This window comes from Eumetopias jubatus, unplaced genomic scaffold, assembly GCF_037043125.1.
Source record: "Eumetopias jubatus isolate StellerSeaLion01/CBP00866 unplaced genomic scaffold, mEumJub1_p1.0 scaffold_5, whole genome shotgun sequence".
Lineage (NCBI taxonomy): Eukaryota > Metazoa > Chordata > Mammalia > Carnivora > Otariidae > Eumetopias > Eumetopias jubatus.
In genome coordinates this window covers 42,717,107-42,741,882 of record NW_028274811.1, presented here as the reverse complement: position 1 = coordinate 42,741,882, position 24,776 = coordinate 42,717,107, and the positions used below count along the sequence as shown (strand labels likewise).

Below are 24,776 nucleotides of genomic sequence, written 5' to 3'. Positions count from 1 at the left end.
AGAAAGATGATGAGAAAATCCCACGTGATTCCCCCTCTTGACTGGAGCTGGGACAAAAGGTTATGACAGAAAAGATAAGAGTGTGTGTCTGTGTTTTGATGGCACTAGTATGCAGAAATAGAACTATAGTCAGACTGGTCCCACTCTGGAAATAGCCAATTAGCAATGCTCACAAACTAAAAAAATTAAAGACCATTCCAGAACATCTTAAAGATAAACAAACCTTTGAAAGGGGTATATTAGACACCACTTCTAAAAGACATTTGCAAACTTTTACTTCTAAAATACATTAAGCAAGTGAAAAAAAAAACAATATAGTTTTACTAGTCTAGGGTGAGACTCTCATCACTGCAAGGCATTCGAAAATGATTGACAGCAACATTACTTTCCTGTACTTTATAGGAACCATATTTGCGTAATTGCATAAAGTGATTCAGAATTGACCTCACGCATGAAAACAGGCAACAGATGGCATTAAAATGTGATGGTGAAGGAAAATGCATTATGGAAACTGCTTGCAAAAACTAAGAGATCAGCCTATTTTTCAGAGTCCATGGAATTTATAATCATCAGTTTGCTGCTATATTCATTCTTTTCGAAAGCTGTGACCCAGACTATTGTGAAGGTTCCTGTACACGGCCTCCCCTTTCTTTTGTTTGCTTACTTATGCCTGGCTAAAGAGAAAAAAGAGGTTCTATAATCTCTGCAGTCTACACAATCAAATCTTTTTCATTTCTTATATCCTGTTTCCATTCTCATTGTTTCTGAAAGTAAATCTTCAGTCGTCCTCAGAAATTTAATCCCAGTAAGACTAAAAGTTTTCCCCTTGTTGACCTGGAATTCATGTGGAGAAGCACAAATCTCAAGCCACTTTACTGAGTGAATGCTGGTTACAAACAGGAGGTTAATTCATGTAGAGTCAAGACAGAAACTTGGATGACTGGAGATATGATAAGCATCAGTGAAAGTGGTGTTTTTCTTTATAATATATTCAATTAACATTGAAATTAAAAAAAACAGCTGTTTTCTAAATGAACCGTTAATTCTAAAGTTCAGTTTCTTTTTAAGGATTCAGGAGACAACTGTGACCTGCCACTTTCTTTTGTAACTTTGTTGCTATGGGAATTGAGTTCTATATCCCTAACAACCGACCACAAACAAATTTTGGAACACAACCCATTCATAAGCTGAGGACTGCCTACAAAGGATGTTCTTTCTTATTCGAGAAAAGGATGATGGATTGCATTTATCAGAATTACAGGCTAAAGAAACCACAAAAGACTTACTTTGGGTCTCCAGATATCCTTCTCAGCCTTTTGGCTCCAAAACATAATCATAATCTAAAGCTTTCTGGTGGTGAGCCAGGCCATCCCAGGGAAAACTGCAATCCAACTCATGAGGTAGGGCAAAGGCCACAGTTCTGAATATGGAGGCACGGCAAAGGCTGATTAATGTAAGGATGAACAAATGTAGTCTAAACAATGGTTCTCAACTGTGGAATAACCTGTGGAGGTTTAAAAATCCCAGAACCTGTACCTCTCCAGAAATTCTGATTTCATTCATCTGGAATGCACCCTGAGCAACCAGATTTTACAAAGCCCCTTAGGCAATTCTAACAAGGAGTTACTTTTGAAAACCATGGTTCTAAAGATTAGTCCAAAACCAAGAGAAAGATTCATGGAGTAAAAACATAAATAGTATCTGTAGGTTCAAAATGAGCCCACGATCCAGGATGTCACCTAGACAAGTAAGGCCAGTGGTCATAGTCTCCATGGTGGGTACCTGAATGCATGCCAGTGGCCAGAAAGTCAGGAAGGCCTATGGTATCGGAGGAATATAGCATGTGCCCACAGGGCCCCCGTCGAGAGTTGGGGTAAAACTCCACAGGGTGGCAACAGAGTGGCAGTGAGGGGTGATGGGGAAAAGGCTGGAAACCAATCACAAAATTCTATCACTACAAAAACTATAAAGACACAGAAAACAAGGGGCTGTGCTTGACAGGCATAAAGTGGAACCATGAAGCTAAAAGGTGAGGAAATTTGTTCAGTGCTAAGTTCTCAACTCCTTCTCTTCTTTCTCTTTACGGTCGGTATTGTTCCTACAGCTGTAACGAAGCTTTCTTAACCTAGCTGTAGGGGTAAAGACTTAAGGGCCAAGAACCTAGCAGATCTTTACAATTTTTCCCTCAGAATAAACATCCTACCCCTTCCTGTCTGCCGTGTGCAAAAGAAAGGGCCATCTCCTTTAAACTCCGCTCAAGACTTAATTCTTCAGGAAATTATCCAATCTAATGGCATAATTGATGGCCTGTGCTCTCATGTCAATGTATAATCATGCAGTTTACAGTCTGCACACTGTACAAAGGCAACCAACTGAGAGGGGATAGAGACTGAAGTCACGTGGCCTGGTGCAGGGTCCTTTCTGCCCAGAGAATCCCCTTTCTCTAATTTGCACAAGTCGCCGTGGGCTAGTAGCAGCTGTGACAATGATGACTGATTTGCATCTATTCAAATATTTGTTGACTAAATGATTAAGCCACTGACTCACTCTCCCTGCCAAAATAGATAGATAAATACTGTATTTTGTACACTTCACACGGCATTCTGCACCTCCTTTGCACACATGCATTTTCTCACTGAAAATGCTCTTGCAACTTAAAAAAAAAAAAAAAATCCATCAAGTGTAGCAAGAAAAAGCTTGTACTCTGTCCAGCCAATTTTATCCACTGACGACAGCAGAGAAAAGCATAAGGGCCTCTTGTTTTGCCATCTTTTGTTTCCCATGTTCTGAGCAAAACTGCACAGGAATTATGAACAGTTAGCAAATGCTGTATAAGTGACCAAAACTCAAATGACTGCTCTATGAACAGAACCAGCCTGGCCCCAGTGAAGCCAGGCTGCTGGAGTCCTGGAACAAGAATTAGGGAATCAAATTCTATCCCTGGCCCTGGCCCCAGTTTACTGCTGACCTTCACTTGCTCCCACTCCCAGCCTCCCAGAGCACCCATGGTGCTTTGTGACCCATATATTGCAGTACAAAGATCAATGCGATGCTACTCGAAAGAATCTGAACATCTTGGATAGAGGCCACCAAGTCGTCATTGCTAGGAGACCTCCTCACATGTGTCTCTCCCTAGGGTCCAGTGCTCCAAGGGATCTCTCTCTGGGGCTGTGTAGTTGCTGTTTGGATGTCAGTCCTTGACCATGGGACTAACAGGAGGAGAAAAGGGTGATAGGAAATATCTCATTGCCAAATGGGACGGACGTTCTTGACAGAGATTGACCCAACAGCGTAGAAAAATTCAAGTAAAATGTGACTATGTCTTCAAAGAACGGACACAACCTGTAATTTGAACTGGCCTTTCTCTCTGCCCTGCCATACTATCCCTCCCCCAGGGCTCACTCAACATCAAACCCTTTAATACCATGTATTTCATCTCATGACTCCATCACAACTACTTTATGCTCAGACGCAGATGACCCAGATGATTCCATATGAACTTCATTTTCTGGCCTTTATCTCTTTCTTCACCAGGAAAAACCATCCCTTCTCTTTTGGAAATCATTTCAGCTACTCTAAAGGTGGGACGTGGTCCCGCCCCAGCTCACGGGGTTCTCTGGACACATGTTTAAGCCTGATTCGGTTGTCTGCCTGAAGACTTAACTCCCTTCTCTAAAATTAGAGGCACTCCAAGGCAGGAGGGGCGAACCACCTATTATATTTGTCCATATTTGGGTTCTGGTCTCACATTCATTTTTTCCTCCCACTCACTCACTTGAATGCTCTAATCATGTGTGAAGTATTTGGATCAAATAGAAAAATGAAGTTCCCACTCAACACCACATGGTGGAGTTTTTGTTACCACCCCTGGGTCCCCTCACCCTCTCAGGTGGGCCTGATTCATGAGGTCCTGCTCTAGGAGCGTCCTCCTGCCCGCGTGCCACCTTCTTCTGGGAACTTACAGTATACAGCTGGGTGGGGGGAGGGCTGACTTTGCTTTGCTGTGTTTTGCTTTGCCAAGGACCAAATTCCTCTCTTTCCTTCCAAGTTGGCATTCACCTTGCTCACCTAGAAGAAGCCAGAGGCCTGGAAACCTGTGATAATACTGCCCCCTTCTTTCCACCCAGATCACATGCCAAACCCGGCACCCCATATTTAAGAGACTCAGAAGTTGGACCAAATGACTCCTAAAGTCTTTTCCAACTTGAGATTCTGTCATACTTCAAAACCTTTCCACTTCCTGAAAAATTTTTTGTAAGTATAGCCTCTTATGGTTTTTCTCCTTTTCATGAATCATTTTCAGTGAGGCTAGTCAAAATCAAAGGGAATAAAAAGGAACAGAATCACATGTCTGTGGTTATTATTAATAAGAAACTATAATTTGAAACTCAACCTTTTTCTTCGGGTGTAAGATGTATAATATCTATACTTATAGCTTTAATTGCCTTTTCTATTTCATTCTTTCTTCTTCAGGAAAAGTATTCTCTAAGGAAACAAAAAAGTAAAATATATTTAAATTATAAGTAGATATGATTTAATTTACCCCCCCCCCCCCACACACACACACACAAAAGTAAATGGGGAGGAATGCAGGATCCAGTCTTCAGAGAGATTTAAAACCACTGAGTTCGGTGGTCCTCAACCAGGAGTAATTTTCTTCCCCAGGGGACTTTTGGCAATGTCTGGGGACATTTTTGTTGTCACAAATGATAGAGATAGAGATGATACTGGTATCTGGTAGGTAAGGGCCGGAGGTGGTGCTAAACATCTACAAAGCACAGGAGAGCCTCCACAACAAACCATTATCCAGCCCAAAACATCAATGCCTATGCTGAGAAACCCTGATCTACATTTATAAATACAGCTCTAAATACAAAGTCATTATTTTTCCATACAAAAGAGAAAATCATGTATTCTCATTAATGAATAGTAAACTCACTAAGTCAGGCAGCCACAAAAATAGCAAAGAAGTCAAAGGTCCTACGTAAATTTGAGGGCAGAGACTAGAGGTGGCACTTGCAGCTCCCCCTTTAATAGAGGTTTGCTGTGCTACAGAGCAAGTCACTCATCAGCCACTGAAGAATGTTGCTGCCATCTAGGGGATGAAAATGGGATCCTCAAAACACCCACTCCTAGCTCCAAGGACACAAGTCACCAGGCATGTGGGCACACAGTGTACTCACTTAATTCATTTTCTCCATTTCATGTTTGTGGTATGTAATGGAAAGCCCATGTTTCCGATAAGGATGACAGGCGCTTGGTAGCTGTTTTTACTCTAATAGTTAAATGGAGTGAAGAGTGGAGAGTCTATCAGTGGCCCAAGAGCTGCCCTGTACGACCTGTCTTTCTATTCACCCTTCACTTTGGATCATAGCAAGATAATGATACGTTCCCAGCATATTAGAATTCAAAGGAATTCCTTTGCTTTTAAAGAAAAAATTCTGAAGTTTAGAAAAAAATTAAATCAACCCTAATTAAATGAAAATTAAGAAGAACCATAGTGTAAACAGAAGTCTTTCTCCAGCCAAAAACATTTGTTACTCCTACACACACACACACACACACACACACACACACACACACACAGAGGGTCTACAAAGATAACAGTAGTGAAAGGACTTCTCCAAGAGCTTTGAGGAAAAATGGAAAGGAAATTTGCCCCACCTTCCCTGTAGTTTCTAGAGTAGGACCTAAGGCTGGAGGAGTATATTGTACCCAGAATTATAGGCTTCTGTCTCATTCCTTCTTGTGGTCTGCCTCAAGCTTTACCATGGCTGGATGGGCTGAACTTTGTCTGTTTTTTATGGGGCAGAGGTAGAAAACTTCCAACTCCTTCACCATAAGGATTGCTAAACATCTTAAAACAATGAGGAAACTCATTCTGATCTTTACCACATGCCTTTTGAATAGGTTGTGAACTCTCTGTGTTTTAGACAAAGTGATTGGCTTTTTTTCCTTTTCTTTCTTTTTTCTTTTTTTCCTTTTTTTTTTTTTTTTTTTTAGATTAGGACCTTTTATCCTGACTCGCCCCATACTCTAAATCCCAGACTAGCTCATAATTCAGGGTAAGTTGCATGAAATTAGATGGCTCTTCCTTCTGATTGTTTCAATGGAACAGCCCTGCCCATCGCCACACTCTAATTTTGCTGGGGTCCTGCAAATACTACAGTCCTGAGTTTATCTTATTCAAAGGAAAAAGCCTTAAGAGAAACCATTATAGCAAGAGGAGAGAAAATCATATTACAACTACGCCATGATTGCCAAATTGGCCAAAAGTAAGAATTATCTGACAATCCGTGTCACCTCTTTTGCAGCCCATATATCACACATGGATCACACAGATCCATAGATCAGCACATAGATCACACACGGATGGGTGGATGGGTAGGAAGATGGACGGACCGACAAAGACGGACAAGACACAGAGTTTCCATTAGAGTTCCAGCATTTCCATGTATTTTCTTTTCTTTTAATTTTATTTTATTATGTTATGTTAGTCACCGTACATTACATCATTAGTTTTTTTTTTTCATTAGTTTTTGATGTAGTGATTCATTGTTTGTGTATAACACCCAGTGCTCCATGCAATATGTGCCCTCCTTAACACCCATCACCAGCTAGCCCATCCCCCACCCCCCTCCCCTCTAGGACCCTCAGTGTGTTTCTCAGAGCCTCTCATGGTTCATCTCCCCCTCCGATACAGTCCAATTCTCCCAAACAAAGAATCTCATATAATATTATTACATGAGAAAGCTCTTTCTTAGATAAATGCAAGGTGTTATTGAGGGTAGATACTGTTAATATTTACATTGTATTAAATATTAATGTGTTTGGGTTGCATACAATAGATCATCTATTTACTTACCTCAAAAAGTCATTATGAAAATCAAGTGAGATAAGGCAAAGAAAACGCATAAATGATACTATGCATAAGTTAAGATGACATTGTTATTGTCAAATCCAGTAAAACTGAATTGAGGCCACTTGTATGTCACAGAGTCAATTTTCCTGAAGGTGAAGGCATGTCTCCATGGACATGGATGCTTATTCCTTCATAGATCAAATATTGTAAACTATCCCGCCTCCCAAAAAAAAGGAAACATGATTTCATAAATAGACAGCATAATTCGAAATTGGAACATCCTCCACCCATTTCACAAAATATCATCCTTGTAACTAGTCTAATTCATAAATTATTTACCTTGTGGAGGGAAAGAACCCTTATGTAAGATCTACTGGAAGCTCTTCTTTATCAATTTATTTATTATTTTTTCCTGCTCTAGGAGCGTCCTCCTGCCCGCGTGCCACCTTCTTCTGGGAACTTACAGTATACAGCTGGGTGGGGGGAGGGCTGACTTTGCTTTGTGTGTTTTGCTTTGCTTTGTTTTGCTTTGCTTTTGCTTTGCCAAGGACCAAATTTCTCTCTTTCCTTCCAAGTTGGCATTTATTATTTGTGTTTTATATGATATAAGAGAAATATTAATGGTATACTGATATGTAAGGAAAGCAAGATACAAAATTGTATATATATAAGGTCTCAACAATGTAGGGAAAATATGTGAAAATTATATTGATTATCCCTCAATGGTGAGATTAGTAGGTTTTTCTGCTTTAATGAGTGTCCAGTACATTTTAATCTTTTTTTTAAAAGATTTTATTTATTTATTTGAGAGAGAGAATGAGATAGAGCGCATGAGAGGGGAGAGAGAGGGTCAGAGGGAGAAGCAGACTCCCCGCTGAGCAGGGAGCCCGATGCGGGACTCGATCCCGGGACTCCAGGATCATGACCTGAGCCGAAGGCAGCCGCTTAACCAACTGAGCCACCCAGGCGCCCCATTTTAATCTTTTGATTTTTATCAGAGTTATATATATGCATATTTTAAAGTCACTTAGTTATAAAAGGTTTATAATTAACAAAATGGATTTCCCTGCCTCACCTCTTTCTACCACAAATTTCTTCTCCTCAGAGGCAACTAATATCAATTCTTTTAGGTGCTTGTTTCGGGTTTTGTCTCTTTATTTTTAAATAACATATTTATATAGCTATTTCTTGATATTGTAGATTTAGATACTTTGTCCTCCTATTCCGGAAGGAAGATTTAGCACTCTTTATGCTTCCACGCACTCATGAATTTCCTTGTTCCCATCCTACAGTGTAATTATATCATCAATTATTATGGAATCATTATTCAGTATTTACAGTACTATGACCGTTTCACTATCATCCACATTTCCACATAAATATAGTGTTATGGTTAATAACAGTTTCTTTTCTTTGTCCAATTACCAGTCTATGTATCCATCCCCAAAATCTCTATCAAAGGAATATATCTTTTCTCAGTGCATTCAAGCACATCAGAAATTCTATGAGCTTCATCCTTCCCTTTGTAACATCTTCCTGGAAACTTCTTTGCTCCTGTCCTCTCTGGATGTGTTGCTCTCCATGCTTGTTTCACACCTATGGTATCTGGGATTTCTCTGGCTTATCTCCTCAGTTGAGTTTCTTACTTTCTGGATCCCATGTTTTCCTCATTTTTGGCATATCCTCTGGTTTTCCTCGAGCACATATGCTAGCGTTAACCAAGAAGAGGTCAGTGGGAGAAAGTTTTGAGGCCTCACATATCTGAGAAGGCTTTGTTGTTCCCTCTTATTAATTGTGAGACTGCTGGGTTAAGCTTGGATGTCATTTTCCCTCAGAATTCCCCATTTTGCTATTGAGAAAACTGAAAAGATTAATACTCATTTCTTTTGATCTGGTGGGGGTTTTTTTTCCGCTTAAGCTTTTAGGACCCTTTCTCTAGGCCAGTATTCTAAACTCTCACAATGATGGGGGTTGTGACAGGGGTTCTCCCCTCTATTTGCAAGTTCAACAGTTCAATCTAGAAGTTTGCATCTTTTAGTTCTGGAAATTTTTTCTTATTTCACTTCTTTTATAATATCCTTCTTTCTGTTTTTTCTTTTTTTTTTTTTTCCTTTCTGTAATTTCTGTTAGGTATTTATTGTACCTGCTGTATTAAATCCTTTTTGAAAAATAATTCTTTTCTCTTATTTTTCTGCCTCTTTATCATTTTGTTACACTTTCTGGGACCTTTCCTCAACTTTATCTTCCAATTATGTTATTGAAATCCCTATTTGTGCAATCTTGTTTTTAAGTTCTAAGAGCTCTGTTTGGTTCTCTGAATATTTCTTTTTATGTCATTCTGTTCTTGCTTTATACATGCAATGTCATCTATTATCTCTCTGAGGATACTATTTATAGGTTTTTTTTTAGGCTTTTCTTTGTTCTGTTTCTTGCATTTTTCTCAGCTTCCTTCATGCTCCTTTTGTTCCCGTTGTCTCTTTGGGGTCTGTCTTTCATATCAGAAGCCTTTAGCAGATGGCTGGTATCCTTGGCCATCACTCACACTTAAGAGTGAGGCAATAAAAAGCTGATTGAAAGTTCTTGAAGTAACAGACCTTAGCATGGGATGATTTCAGAGACCCCTAACTGACAATATCTGTGGATCTTTCCTATTGGGCTCATTTTGCCCTCCACTCTCTTGCTTATGTGGTACAAGCCTGGTCAGAGGCATGTCTTTGAAGTGAAATTGGGAAAGGAGGCTGAGGATCTCTCTTGGCACTATGCAGGCTTTTACTTAATTCCTCAGTGGAATCTATTCCACAACAAGATGTGGTTCTACAATACAAATTAGCTCATCTGCACTTGCCAAATAGAAAATATATGAGGGGGGAAAGTGCAGAAATTACCTTAATTTACACTCAATATTTCCTAAGCACAGGAAAAGAGAACATAGAATAGAATTACAAATTTCAGCAGAAAAAGAAAAAGCTTCCTATATTTTGAAAATTAAAAACAGGCACATCTACCTGTGTGACTCTGAGTCCTGGCAGGTTGTGCTGCCTCTGTGGCACCTTTCGGGCAGCCACACTGACTTAGAACACCACTTCTGTCTGCACCGGGCCGGTCCCTAGCAGCCCTGCTCTCATGTGTTTACCAACATTCCTGCTCAACTTTCTCTGACTTCCGACCAGCATAACAGGCCCCAGCCACAATAAGCTGCCTGCCTCCACAGTTATTGTTTTTATTAATGCTCTGTGTAAGTTTTAACTTCTCCGCCCCCATCCTTTTTTCTTCTTTTTTCTTTTTTGCATATGACCTTGTATTTTTAGGAAGCAAGTCTGAAGACTGGATTCTCATTCTGTCTTACGGTAGACTGTCTGCACAACCGGCCACATCTCTTCCTCTCTCTGAATCCACACCCCCTTTGCAACAAATATGACTTTGTAGCTCTGTCCGTCAAGAGGTAGGACCTACCCCTCCCCTAGAATCTGAGCTAGACTTATAACTTGCCTTGCCCCACTGAATGCACAGAAGAGACACTGTGTCATTTCCAAGTCTAGGCCTCAAGAGTCCTTGCATGTTTCCACTCATTCTTGGAACCCTGCCCAGCTCAAGTAAAAGGCCTGGGCTTATCCTGCTGGAAAATAAAAGACCATCTGGACCACAAATGAGTCAGCCCAGTTTTCCCAGCTGAAGCCCCAGAGATATGGGGCAGGGGTAGGAAGGGCATCTTTGATATATCTGCTCTCGATCCATATTTGTAGCCAATTTTCCTGTTTCTGACCCCAATGTGCCCCCAGTTTTAGAAGGACCTGGGGTCTCAGATTACTGGGCCTTTCTGGGACTCTGCAGTAAACTCATTATTGCCTCTGGGCCTCCCCTACTCCCAGCTGAGGTTTCTGTTTCCTCAGATCAGTTTAGTTACTACTCATTCACATTTTTTCCGGCTTTCAAAATGTTTTTGCTCTGATGTCCTCTCCTGCTCTCTTTGTCCTTGTTTTTAGTGAATTTTTATTTCCTTACTGCAAAGTTTAGTGGTGTTTGGAGAGAAAGTGGAGACAAACACATATGTTTAACCCGCCAGAATTAACAAGAAGTCTCCTCACTTCATTTTATAGATAAGGAAACAAGTCACAGCAGCTAAGTGGCTTGCCCAAAGCCACCTGGGAGGTTAGTGAAAAATCTGAAACCATCCAGAGCCCTGGGGGCAGTCCAGTGTTCTTTCCTCTTTTCCCTGCTACCCCATGATTAAGTCAAGAAGCCCATCAGTAGGACTAAGTGTAAATGTTAACCCCTATCTGAAATGATTGCAGGTTTCTTGTGTATATTGCACAAGATCCTGTAGTGCCATGGTATGGTCTAGCCTTGACAAATAATATAAGCCAATTCAATAAATAATCTGAAGACTACAATGGAAGTATATTTATAAATACAGAAATATATTTACACATAAATATGTGATCTCTGCTGATGTCCCAAACCATCATTTCCACAGAATTGCGAATTTTTGTAGTCTCATGAATTATATGTAAATTCTTAGACACAAATTAGAAAATATTCAGTAAGTGTTTTAATTTCTAGCTACATAAACAAATGTCTGTGCTTTTGAAACAAAATTGCATGGTATCTAAAATGACCTGGATGCACAGGTAAATGACTCTGCAGCCAGTAAGAAGAGGCTAGAACTTGGTGCTTCAAAACAATGCCAACAACCTTTTCTGACAACTAATGGCCCACAGATCAGTTATAGAGATCTAGTTTCTGCCAATAATTATCACTGATTATGCAGAAGAACATGGTTCGGATGTTGGGGTCACTCATGTGAAGCCGACATGGGCTGCCATGATCCTCCCTGCTCTCTTCAAGGGCCCATGTTCAACTCTGCCTCACCACCCAGTGGGCATCAAGCCAACAGGGGGTCAGAACCTTGTGCCTCCAAACCCCAGGAATAAGAAAACCCTGCATGGACCAGTAAGAGACACTCTTGCCTTATTCTCTCCATGCTTACACACTGTCTAAATCAATGAGTCTTGAAAAACCATTGTGCTTCCAACTCTACTCAGAGTGTAACCGCTCCTGACACCTGGGATGACCAATCCTTGACTGGCTTATCAAATTTAAACCACTCAGGCCTTTCCGCGGCTTCTACTTCTGCGCCTGCGCGCTGCTGGAACGGCCGTCCATTTCTGTATCAGTTAGGGAGGACGTCAGGTTTGAGGTTGGTGTTGAGGAGAATAACTACCATGACTTCCAGTGCTTTGACAAAACCTCAGATGCGAGGCCTTCTGGCCAAGCGTCAGCGATTTCATATTGTTGGAGCGTTCGCTGTATCCCTGGGGGTTGCAGCTTTCTATAAGTTTGCTGTGGCCGAACCAAGAAAGAAGGCATATGCACATTTCTACAGAAATTATGATTCCATGAAAGATTTTGAGGAGATGAAGAAGGCTGGTATCTTTCAGAGTGCAAAGTGATTTGGGAATGTAAAGAATTTCTTTGGGTTGAGTTCCATTGAAGTCTGTCACTGACCTGTGTTCCTGAACTATGAAACACGAATATTGGCTTATGGAATAGTTTGTCTTGATAAATAAACAACTAACAAGTTAAAAAAAAAATTTAAACCACTCAGTATTGGCTTCCTGGTCTTTCACCAATTGTCCACCTCCCTTTAGACATCCCAAACTTTCCTTTTCTTAAGGCTAAACATAGACTCCCTAACCCCATACAGAGCATTTGTTCAGTCCCCATTAGGATCCTCGCCAGGGATGTTCTTCTGCCTGCTCTTCACCCTCCTTCACAGCAAGGAGGCACAAGTGACCAGAGCTGAGCAGGCATCCCAGAGAGTCAAGGGGAATGCAATGATTGTTGCAAATATTCACTGAATTCCCGCCTTAACCACACAGTCTGCTAAACGCTTTATAGGCATGATTTCATGCCAACCCCAGACAACTTTATGAGGTAGACACAATTATCTGGAGCTCAGACAGGAGGAAGCTCTTGGAAGCTCTGAAATGCCACGGCTTATAGACCTAGCAAGTGAGGGGACAAGCCAAGCTCTGCCAGATTCTAGAACTGTGTTCTCAGCCACTATGTTTTGGTAGTTATTGTAGGACCGAGCAAGGCAGAGAGGTTCAGATTTTATGTGGTAGCAAGTTTGGAGCCTAGGAGACTTCAGGAAACATGATTTAAGAGTTTGCTGGCAGTGGGCTTCAGAAGGGTTTAGAGTTGGAAGTGGTGGTCAGCAAAGTTCTCTGGAACTTAGCTGACCATGAGTAACCAAGGCCTGAACTTAGACTTCTCACAGCACATTAAACTCTCATGCCTACAAGGAGCACCAGTGGAGGAGGGGACAAGCAGGGCTACAGGATTATGGGGGCCAAGAAGGAATGGAGAACTCACTCCCCTTCCAAGAGAAGGAGCTGCTACTCAGCTGTAATTTGGGAATGAGATGCATCATTGCTTGATCTTCCTACTTTTCAGGCAAATAGGGCCAGAAATGAGAAAATGGAAATTATCTCAAAAAATACTCAATAGAATTTGATATTATACCACAGTGTATATTTTTAAAAAAGAATAAAATGGTTAAATCAAAAAGAACAAGTTAGAAAATTGAGTGATTTTGAAAATGTTGAGGCCAATGATCCAAACAGAGCACTTTGAAGAAGCTGGTGAACTTAGTATTGGATCTGTTAGGTTAGAACTTGTACAGGTAACATGTGGGAATGTTAACACAGCCCAATCAATCAAGTATCTATTTAAAAATAAACAATGGAAGTACAGGTCAATAGTCAATGATTAAACAACTAAAGCTGCAAGGCCCTGTTACAGGCACTATTAGAGATACAATGTGAACACGATCTAGAGAGTATAGTAAGGGAGACAACCATGTACAAAAATAAGACAAAACAGAAAGGGATAAGAACTACAATAGAAATATGAGCTAACTGCTGTGGCACTTGAGATTAATTCCTCCTGGGGAAACCGGTGAGCATCTGGATGGAACGGCACAGGACGGAGAAGGTGGGGAGGACATTCCCAGGGGAGTAAGCAATGTCAGCAGGTCCAAGGAACAGGAATAGCAATTAATCCAGAAGACTAGAGCATCCGGTTCATGGATGGCGGGAGGAGAGGATGGTAAATATCAGGCTAGGGAATTAGGTTGGAGCCAAATAATACAGGGCCTTGAAGTCTATATTAAGTAGTATGGACTTTGTTCTGTAACGAATGAGTCCTCAAAAGCTTTAGAGCAAGGAGTGACAAGCTCATATGTGAGTCATATGTTAATCTTTTATTTCCATAAATGAATGTCTAATTTGCATAAAATGAACAAAATTCTGCTTTATATCTCTCCCCTGTCACTCTACTTTCTTTGGCAAATCTTGACTTGGGTTAACGTTCCTGAATTCTTTTGCATTTGTTATGTTCTATACAGTACTTCTAATTAACCTTTTATCTAAACTGAAGTCTTATTTTCTTCTTTCTTTTTTGGTTAAAGCTAGAAATACCAGTTTTTAACCAAGGATAGCAACAAAAGAACTCTTCCTCTTTTGTTTTAATCTCAAAGTCTGATATTCCACTAGCTAGGCCCTGGATTCCATTTGTAGCTTCATGTAACAAAAGGAGGCCTTACTCTGAATGCTTCAACCAATGCTTTTTTTTTTTAAGATTTTTATTATTTATCTGACACAGAGAGAGAGGGAGAGTACAAGCAGGGGGGGAGCGGCAGAGAGAGAGGGAGAAGCAGGCCCCCCGCCGAGCAAGGAGCCAACCGCAGGGCTTGATTCCAGGACCCCAGGATCATGACCTGAGCCAAAGGCAGACTCCTAACCGACTGAGCCACCCAGGTGCCTCAACCAATGCTTTTCTTATAGCATCTTTGAGTGTCAAAGAACCCATAGTTTCAGAGCAAAGTGATCTGAAGAAGACAAAATGCATCCATTTCCCTCATAAAGGTAGCCTTCCTACTTTAAAAGAAAAAGGGAAAAAAATGCCCGGAATGTGATAATATCATTTAAAAACCCAGTTTGGTCTCTTTCAATCTATCCAACCAGAACAAGAGAAAATTCCCAGAGACAGACCTTTGATTTTTTCCTTCAAGGCAGCAAGAGAGATACTTTCCCAGAAACGGAGTTGTAATTCATTATATTCTCAGCAATATTCTTCTGATTATTAGTTAAAATTCTCCCTTCTGTAAAGCAAACCCATTCCACCATATCCCATCATTAATAAAACAAGGAAAAACAGAAACTCTCTTCCTGCCCTACCATCTTTTGAACTGAAATCCTTAAGAGGAAGTGTGACATTTGGGCATGTGTCATATAGTTAACAAATTCAGCCACATTACCATTTTTTCCTCTCTTGCAGATACCAAACCATCTCCCAAACGAGAAGGGGCCATACGACGCGTTTCCACTTGTCCTTTTCCCCATCCCACCCCACCTTACCCCTCCAAAATGCATGTTGCTCTTTAGTTTCTCACAACACGTTAAATTCTCAAGCCTACAAGGAGCGTGAATGGAGTAGGGTGGGAGCAGTGCTACAGGGCTGTAGGGGCCAAGGAGAATGGAGAACTCCTACCTCTTCCCAGGCAGGGAGCTGCTACACAGCTGTAGCTTGGGAATAAGGTCCAATGTTGTTTGATCTTATTTTTTTTAAGAGAAGCAGGAATTCAGAAATCTACTTATTTTAACAACTATTCAAAACTAAAAATTCAAAAGCATTTGTAGAACACTCTAGAGACCAAGGTAATGCCTGGGGCCCTAGTCTACCTGTTGTGTATTACATCAAGGTCTGGCCCCAGTGAATAATCCAGAATCTGCACCAAGTGGTAGTGCCATCTCTTCTGTAGCTTCTTCCAGGTTATTTTTCCTGTACTTGGCGACATGATAACTAAAGGAAGAGAAACCGTCGATGGACAGGTTCTAAGTTCTGATACTCCAGTGCGCTTGTTTTCATCTAGATTTCCTATTTTTTCTATAAGCTCCGTTCCCCTCCTCTCCTGAACCCCAGCCCGAAGAGTCAGCCTGCCCATTCATCCTTTTTCTGACCAGAGATAACATGCAGCCTTGCTGTCAGCAAAGGGATAACTAAGAAAACTCTCAGGAGGCCCTGCTAGTTCCAGATGCTGGAAATAATTTCCTAGCTCTATCTCCTGAGATCTCCAGAAAGAGCACTTCCCTTGGCTTAAAAAAGAAAAAACTACATTGAGTCATATCCTACCAGTCAAAAAGTTCTCCCCTGGAAGTGAATTACGCAGCTTCCCAACCTGAATGAGCCTTTTCACCCCACATCACCCACCCTCCACGCACTTTGCCCAGCACAGCGCATTTCCATAGCAGCAAGCACTCTTTCAGAGAAGAGAGACTAGTTGTATTATGGTATTTGGCTGTCCACAATCCCACTGTGTAGTTATAACTAAGCAAGGGCTTGTAGATGATTTTAATGAAAATGTGCAAGAAATCAGATATGATACTTGTGTAGTCACAAAGCAGGTTCACCAGAATGAAGAATTAACAGCAACCACAAGTCAGTGACTGCAGAGCATTTTTTCATGTTTGGTTTCTTGTGTTTTTATGAAACCATGGACTCTTTAAGTTAGCCTTGTGGACCTCTGATCTCTCCAGCCCCAGATCACACTTGCATTCATAGTTGTTCCCTGTCAGTAAGATCTTCCCTTCCACCCAATCAATCATCTCAGCTCCCAGTGAATTAACCTTCACTCTAAATCACATTCTTTAAGGTGGTCTGATCACTAAGGCCTTTATTTTGGCCTAATATTTCACTATTCTCAACTTTTGCCACCTTTACCTCTATATCCTGTACTCCCTGTCTATCTTGGTTGGCTTCTGCTCTTGGCCGGCTTCAGGGACCACTGGAGAATATACACATTAAACCCTCATGCCTACAAGGCTCACCACGCTTCCTAAACCAGAGTCCTCGCCATACTACCTACTGTTCACGCTTGGCATGTCATGCTCAAATCTGGATGTTTAGGGACGATGCCATTTGGGGTCTGAAAACTGACACCTGAAAGGCTCCACTTCCCACGTGGCCGCAATCCAAAGGATGCACTTGCCTTCTTGATTTAGTTTTTGCTTTTTAATGGCCCACTACTATTCCCTCCTGAAATCACTCTCATACTATTTTCTTTTTTTTATTTTTTATTGTTATGTTAATCACCATACATCACATCATTGGTTTTTGATGTAGTGTTCCATGATTCATTGTTTGCGCACAACACCCAGTGCTCCACGCAGAACGTGCCCTCCTTAATACCCATCACCAGGCTAACCCATCCCCCCACCCCCCTCCTCTCTAGAACCCTCAGTTTGTTTTTCAGAGTCCATCGTCTCTCATGGTTCATCTCCCCTTCCGATTTACTCCCCTTCATTCTTCCCCTCCTGCTATCTTCTTCTTCTTTGTCTTTTTTCTTAACATATGTTGCATTATTTGTTTCAGAGGTACAGATCTGTGATTCAACAGTCTTGCACACTTCACAGCGCTCACCATAGCACATACCCTACCCAATGTGTCACCCAGCCACCCCATCCCTCCCACCCCCCACCACTCTCATACTATTTTCTTATTTTAGATAATAGATTTGCCTCTTTATTTGTAAATGTCTTTCTTTCTCAGTCCAAACATGAACTCACCATTCCTTTGTGTTTTTTTTTTCCCATTTAGAGAGTACGATGTCCTGATATTCCTATTATTAACACACAAGAACCTGGTAAAGTGCTCAAGGATTGTATTCAGTTTTCTTCTTTTGACTTCAACATTCAGTCTGGTCTCCACCCTCAGATGGTGTTTGGACACTCTAAGATGATGTTTCCCAGCAGGGAGTACAAAGACTTCACAGGCACAATCCCAGCCAGCTTCCTCTCTCACCAGGGGCCAGTCAGATGCCCTGCACCCTTTCCTGTAGCCCATCGTCAGGCACAGCCCAAGCTCTAGAACTTATCTACTTGGGTTCAAATCCTGACACTGCCTGTAGCACTGTGTACCTTTGGTCAGTTTACTCGTTAAGCTTTAGTTTAACCCTTCAAAGATGGGGATGATAATCCTAGGTGCCTTGTAAGGATTGTCATGAGGAGGGCGGCTGGGTGGCTCAGTCATTAAGCATCTGCCTCCAGCTCAGGTCATGATCCCAGGGTCCCGGGATCAAGCCCCACATTGGGAGTCTGCTTCTCCCTCTGACCCTCAGCCCTGCTTGTGCTCTCTCTCTCTCTCAAATAAATAAATAAATAAATAAAATCTTTTAAAAAGTTATTTTAAAAAAAGGAATTGTCATGAGGATTAAAGAACTGGTGTGTGCAAGTGGAACATTCAGCACAGAAACTGGCACACACTAAGTCATCAGCAATCAGAGTTTGTTGTTGTTGTTATTGTTGTTTTTAGGACAGGGAGGGGCAGACGGAGGAGAGAGAGAACCCCGAGCAGGCTCCATGCCCAGCAGGGAGCCCGACACCAGCCGATCTCACCACCCTGAGATCATGACCTGAGCCGAAACCAAGAGCTGGATGATCAACCAACTGAGCCACCCAGGTGACCCAGTAATGACAGTTTTTATTGCTACTCTCTCCACCTTTCAGAGTCAGAAAACAACCTGGAGCTTGTCTCAGTCTTAGATGGTATGTGCTTCACATCAGCCGTCAAGACATCTTCAGAGGTTCATCCACGACACAGGAATCCGTTCCTCCTCTTAACAACTTTCTTACACATCAAACTAGCCAAAAGCCGACCTATGGCATATTTCAAAAGTTAAGAGTTAGGAAGTACGGTCATAAAATCCAAATCCATGAAATCCAGTGTCCTTAAACATCAGTGGGGAGCCTCTCACCCTGGGGAGTAGAATTTGGTCTTGTTCACAGAAAGTAGTCTAGCATGGGTTGGGGGCTGGGGATCTGTGGTCAGCTATACCACAGAAACAATTCCTGCATTCAGATTATCCTTCCAAGTGCCTCCTGGAACTGGCCAATATGCCCATCACCAAAGCTACTTCTTTCTCCTTCATGCCCAAACCTGCCTTAAAAAAGTCAGTCAGTCAGGTTTTATTTGGGTGAGAGGTTGTTATACTTTTTAATTTTTCATATTTTTACAAAGTTCTATATATTAGAACAAACAGCAAATCACTACAAACTATTACCAGTAACTATTATTGGTGGATTTATTTTAAGAGATTATTGAAACCCTATGTTGGAGACTTCTCTGCGTGAACATTTACAGTCCCTAAGATATGATTAAGTCATTTCATCAATATGAAATATAAATAAAATAGTATTTAACCATAAAACAAATGTATTTTTTAACTTGTAAAACACGGTCAGCTATGCCTATCAGTGAATAGATCAGAGCATGTAATTAAAAAATCTTATGACCTACCCATCCACATATTAATTTATTAAACAAGTATCAAATCTCCACTAAGAACAGAGCACAGATGAAGGAGCTTCTCAGAGCAATCTACACACTGGGAGAGGTAGACATGTGTGCAAAAGCTACAAAGGATGAAAAAGAATGTGGGTCACAAGGAGAGAATCAAATAAAAACCAAGGAAGAAGGTAGCTGACCTCAATGTTCTAAATTGGATCCCCAGGGTGGTGGCAGGAAAGGACCTCATCAATACTCTCAATCTCAGCAGTTATGGTTAAGAGATGAGAGTCTGGGGATAGGAGAGAATCACTAAGGCATGACCTCTATGGGCACATGTGTGAGGAGTCCCTAATCATATCTTCTGTGCCCACAGGTAAAGTTACATCCAACTCTAGCGTTCTCCTCCCTTCCCCCTGCCTTTTAAGATTCAGACTCCCATTCCAAAACCATGCTGATCCTTGTGAAGATAACTAGTTCAAAATACATTCTGGATTTTCTGATTTTATCCAAGTTGGTGGTACTCATGCTGCAATGTTCCCTCCACTAGCCACCAGCAACCTCCTGCCCACCCTCTGAGATTCAGCCCAGGGGTCCTGGCCCCTCCTTCTCCCTCCTCCTAACCCCAGGTTCAAGGGCTCATCCCTCCGCCATTATATACTCTGTGCTCCTTCTCTGTATACATCAACCACATTGTGCCCTGTTACCTGTGAATTGGGGAATGATATTCAAAACATTTAACAACTGGTGCAGCGTAGGCAGTGCCCATCAGAACACAAGATGGCTGCTTCGTATCCATGAGCAGCGACCAGAGTTAACTTGCTCTGATGTGGCTTTCACCCACAAGACAGTAAGCTCTATAAAAATAGGGGCAAGCTTTTATTCACCAATATATCACCAGTGCCCAGCAGGTTTATTAAAGATTTGTGGATTGAATAAGTCCAAGATTACTTGGAAAAGGAAAGATCATGAGAAGCTTGTGATGAGGATTAGGGCACAGCTTCAAACCACCTCAGCTTGTTACCCTTACATACAATGCTCATGCTCATGCCCATGCCTTACTCGGGGTTTGTATAGCTGTGTAATAGTCAAACTAGGCAAAAGTGAAAGAAAATGATATTCTAGGCTTCCAAAAGTTCGTCATGAAGGCCCCCATAGGTTTTAGATGTAGGTAACTAACTAAGCATTCATAAATTCCAGTCAGTTAGAAGACCTATCACCTTTAGGAACAGCCCCCTAGAGCCCAGTATTTGTAAATCTATCTCCTATATCTCACTCATACAAATTCTTACTACTTTTCAAAATTTTAGGTAGTCCAACAGATGACATTTTTAGATGATTGCTAAATTATGATATGTCCCTTTTCTATTATTGGGGGTTAAGTAAAAGAACTTAAGCTTATTTTAAGAATATATAATTGATGAAAAATTCTTCTGGAACACCAAAATTAAAACAGAGGTTAGAAGGTCTTCCAGCAAAATCACACATCAGCCTCACTCTCAAGCATCAATTACGCTGCGTGGTCTCATTACCAAACAAGTCTCAGCTCAAAGGCAACTCTAAGGAGAGCACTACAGTAAAAGACTCTAAAGGCTGCACTTGGTACCATATGGGCTTCTCCGCTGACATGGCTTTGTTCTGTATTCCAGATTGGAGAGTCATAAATGGTGACTGGTTCTAAATGCAATGTGTTTTCTTTTCAGTTTTGTAGGATGTGCATGCAGTTTGCTACGGCTCTAAAAAACAAAAAACAGGCGTTTCCAGACGTATCATCCTATAGCCATAAAATACCATTTAATCAAAAGCTTGCTTGTGCTACATGAAAAGGAAGTACACAAAACCATGCAGTGTGGAGGTTTGAAGGTGAGTTGTTTAATTTTGTTGAAGGAGGAATTGATTTTGCAGTTACAGAAAAAATTAAGCGATAGAACAATCCTGGTCAGAAAAAAACCAAAACTATGGATTTTGTAGTGAAACACATTCTACCATAACTGATTGTCAGCAGGAAGGTTCTGAGAGCACATTAAAGGAAAAGGGCTGGGAAAACACAGAGAAAAGTAATTCCATAATTCTCTCTCAAGCTGTGCACAAAGACGAGGACTGGACACTCACAGCCTGGTGTTACCATGATTCTCCAAGAGGCTCGTGGGCAAAGACACCAGCCAGCTAGTTCTCCTGGCCTTGAACTAGAAGGTACACCTCTGTCAAGCTACTACAGGGCTGCTGCTACTTGTTACAAAGTGACAATTAATTAATTCATTAATTAACCAAAATGAAGGTGATTACAGAGAACACAGATGTGGGCATGAAAAACTGCTTCGCTTTAGAAGAGATGACAGGGAGATTATCTCCTATTTACATAGCACAATGGGAGCAAAGTAATGAACTTTCATAATCGCTGTTCCTAGATACACATTTTACTAGACTATCTATATCTTTATGTTGAAAATAAAATGCAAACAAACTATTACTAGGAAAGGATCAGGGTGTAAATATTGTATATCCTAAAATCGAAGGAAAGCTAATACTATTCTAAGTATGTACATTTTCATAACCATAGAGAGGAATGATGTTATAATACATTACATGAATCTTGAAGATCAACTGTTTTAAAGATCAGCTCAAATACATCATTTTAAAATTTATCTTATCACTTAATTATGTTCATTGTTGTACAACTAAAGAGTTATTACAAATAAAATTTTTATAATCTGCATTTTATCTAATAAATCACGTAACACAGTTAGTCATTGAGCCTCTATTTAGTCAACATGGACCCAATAACCCAAGTTCTGGGCATAGTAAGTGCTTAATATAATTTGGTTGTTGGGAATTTGTATCAAGAAAGAAAATCTGAAGTGGGTTACTTTAGTGATCACTTGATTGCTCTTAGTTGTTCTCTGATGGATAAGAAGTCTATTAAATGTCCCTAGATTTTGCACAACACAAACGGCTGTCAGGCCACCCTTGGCCATTTATTATTTTCATCCATTAAAATAATTCCAGTCATGACGACATCCTGTGGGATTAGGACCTTAGTGGGAAAGAAGATCTTCAAAAGGTGAAGTTTTCTGCAGTGGGCTCCTCATAAGAACAATATATTAAGAATGAAAAGTTAAAACTAGTGCGGAGAAAATGGGCCCAGAGGGTAAAATGAGGAGCAGGGAGTGGTCCTCCCAGCAGTGTTCCCATACCTCACACTGGCTTTCTTTCATCTTGCTTTGACACCCCCCACTGCAGCAGCATTGTTATCTAGAGACTGAGCCAATGCATGCTGACAACCATGTGTGGGTTGCCTAATTACAGTAACCTCAGATTTGGCCACTTGGTAGCCAATTTTCTCTTTATGAAGGAAGGTCTACTAGTGATTTATATAATCATCATCATCATTACTAATACCTCAAAGGCAACCCCACCCAGAAATGCTGGGAACTGGTGGGGCAGGACATGGGTGGGGCCAGGGTGTACCTTTAAATACCTATCATCTCAGCACAGTATCCCCTCTCCGAAGGCAGTTCTAGAGTGTTTCAGCCTGTTCATTCTCTCCCTTGACACCGTCGTCTGCTATTTACTCTGTATTTAACGTCTGTTCACCTGTCTGGAAGATTCCAGCCAGCACCATGACTGATGATGAGCTGTCTGCCTTGGTGGTAGATAATGGGTCAGGGATGTGCAAGGCAGGCTTTGGTGGTGACGATGCCCCCCGGGCTGTGTTCCCCTCCATGGTAGGGCGTCCCCGGCATCAGGGGGTCATGGTCGGCATGGGCCAGAAGGACTGCTACGTGGGGGATGAGGCTCAGAGCAAGAGAGGCATCCTGACCCTTAAGTATCCCATTGAACATGGAGTAGTCACCAACTGGGACGACATGGAGAAGATCTGGCACCACACTTTCTACAATGAGCTCCGTGTGGCACCGGATGAGCATCCCATCCTCCTCACCGAGGCACCTCTCAACCCTAAGATCAACCGGGAAAAGATGACTCAGATCATGTTTGAGGCCTTCAATACACCGGCCATGTATGTGGCTATCCAGGCTGTGCTGTCCCTCTATGCCTCGGGGCGGACCACCGGCATCGTGATGGATTCTGGGGATGGGGTTACTCATACTGTGCCCATCTATGAAGGTTATGCCCTGCCTCATGCCATTCTACGCCTGGATCTGGCTGGCAGAGACCTGACTGACTATCTCATGAAGATTCTGACAGAACGAGGCTACAACTTCACCACCACAGCCGAGCGGGAGATTGTTCGTGATGTCAAAGAGAAGCTGTGCTATGTGGCCCTGGACTTTGAGCAAGAGATGGTCAGTGCTGCTGCATCCTCCTCGCTTGAAAGGAGCTATGAGCTTCCTGATGGGCAAGTGATCACCATTGGGAATGAACGCTTTCGATGCCCTGAATCCATTTTCCAGCCTTCCTTTTTGGGCATTGAGTCCAGTGGGATCCATGAGACAACTTTCAACTCCATCATGAAGTGCGATGTAGATATTCGCAAGGATCTATATGCCAACATCGTGTTGTCTGGAGGCAGCACTATGTACCCTGGCATTGCTGACCGGATGCAGAAGGAAATCATAACCCTGGCACCTAGCACCATGAAAATCAAGATCATAGCTCCCCCAGAGAGGAAGTATTCTGTTTGGATTGGGGGCTCCATTCTGGCCAGCCTGTCTACGTTCCAGCAGATGTGGATCAGTAAGCAGGAATATGATGAGGCTGGTCCTCCCATAGTTCATAGAAAATGTTTCTGAATGGTCTTCATGCTAATAGGTTTACATTTTTTCCTTTTCTAGGTCATACTGATGGTACTGCTTTTATCCACTTTCCATTGAGTCAAGATAAATACTCTGCTCTTGCTAGTGTAGAACCAGCAAACTGATCTCCATTAGAGTATTGTGGGCTCCTGCCCAGCTGACTACATCTTGACCTTTATCAACTCAAGGAGAATTCTGATTCCGTATTCTATTTTCTTCACCTATAGAGTTCAAAGAAATGTTGTCCTGCTTAAATGAAAATGAGTGACCAGGAGTAAAATCATGAGAAATGTCCTTTCAGAATGGATAACTAGCACTTCCAAGCTTTAAAAACTAGTTCGTGCTTTAAATATTTAACAATAAGCTATGTAACCCTATAAAAATGTGTATGTTAGCAAACGTGTCTTACTAGTCAGTATTTTTGTTTTGTTTTTCTCCTTTGTATAGAGATAATGAATTATATGGATCAATAATATCCAGATATACATAAGCACCAGGGAAATAAAATATTATATCTTACAAGACACTGACAAATCTGGCTGTCTAAACAGCTAATGGAAATTTTTTAACTCCGCAACAGTCACTGTTTTAGTAGCTACATATTTTAATTGTTTCCCTTATTAAATAAGCATAATGAAACAGCCAATATTCCATTAATGTTGTTTATAAATCAACTAAATTTTCACCTCAGAGTGGAGTTCTGCTGGTGAAACACATATTTTAATGTCTAACTTAATGAATTTCATTCCACTTGTAAAACAGCAAAACTACAGATAATGCCTAACTTTTAAAATAGAAATGTTGGGGGCACCTGG

At 41.4% G+C, this 24,776-nt stretch overlaps 1 protein-coding gene and 1 pseudogene across 3 annotated transcripts; both read left to right on the top strand.

The window, feature by feature from the left end:
• Nucleotides 1–12,010: 12,010 nt before the first annotated feature.
• Nucleotides 12,011–12,366, top strand: LOC148164347 (cytochrome c oxidase subunit 6C pseudogene; annotated as a pseudogene).
• A 10,461-nt stretch (nucleotides 12,367–22,827) lies between these two features.
• ACTBL2 (actin beta like 2) lies at nucleotides 22,828–23,958 on the top strand. 3 transcript variants are annotated; one of them, XM_028119144.2, is made up of 2 exons: nucleotides 22,828–22,956; nucleotides 23,083–23,958. In XM_028119144.2, the coding sequence occupies exons 1-2, from the start codon at nucleotides 22,828–22,830 to the stop codon at nucleotides 23,956–23,958; spliced, it is 1,005 nt and encodes a 334-aa protein (XP_027974945.1). The 3 variants fall into 3 exon arrangements, with proteins under 3 accessions (XP_027974945.1, XP_027974944.1, XP_087879765.1); XM_088023639.1 differs by lacking the exon at nucleotides 22,828–22,956 and having other exon boundaries at nucleotides 23,126–23,138; nucleotides 23,279–23,958; XM_028119143.2 differs by having other exon boundaries at nucleotides 22,828–23,958.
• The last annotated feature ends 818 nt before the right edge of the window (nucleotides 23,959–24,776 follow it).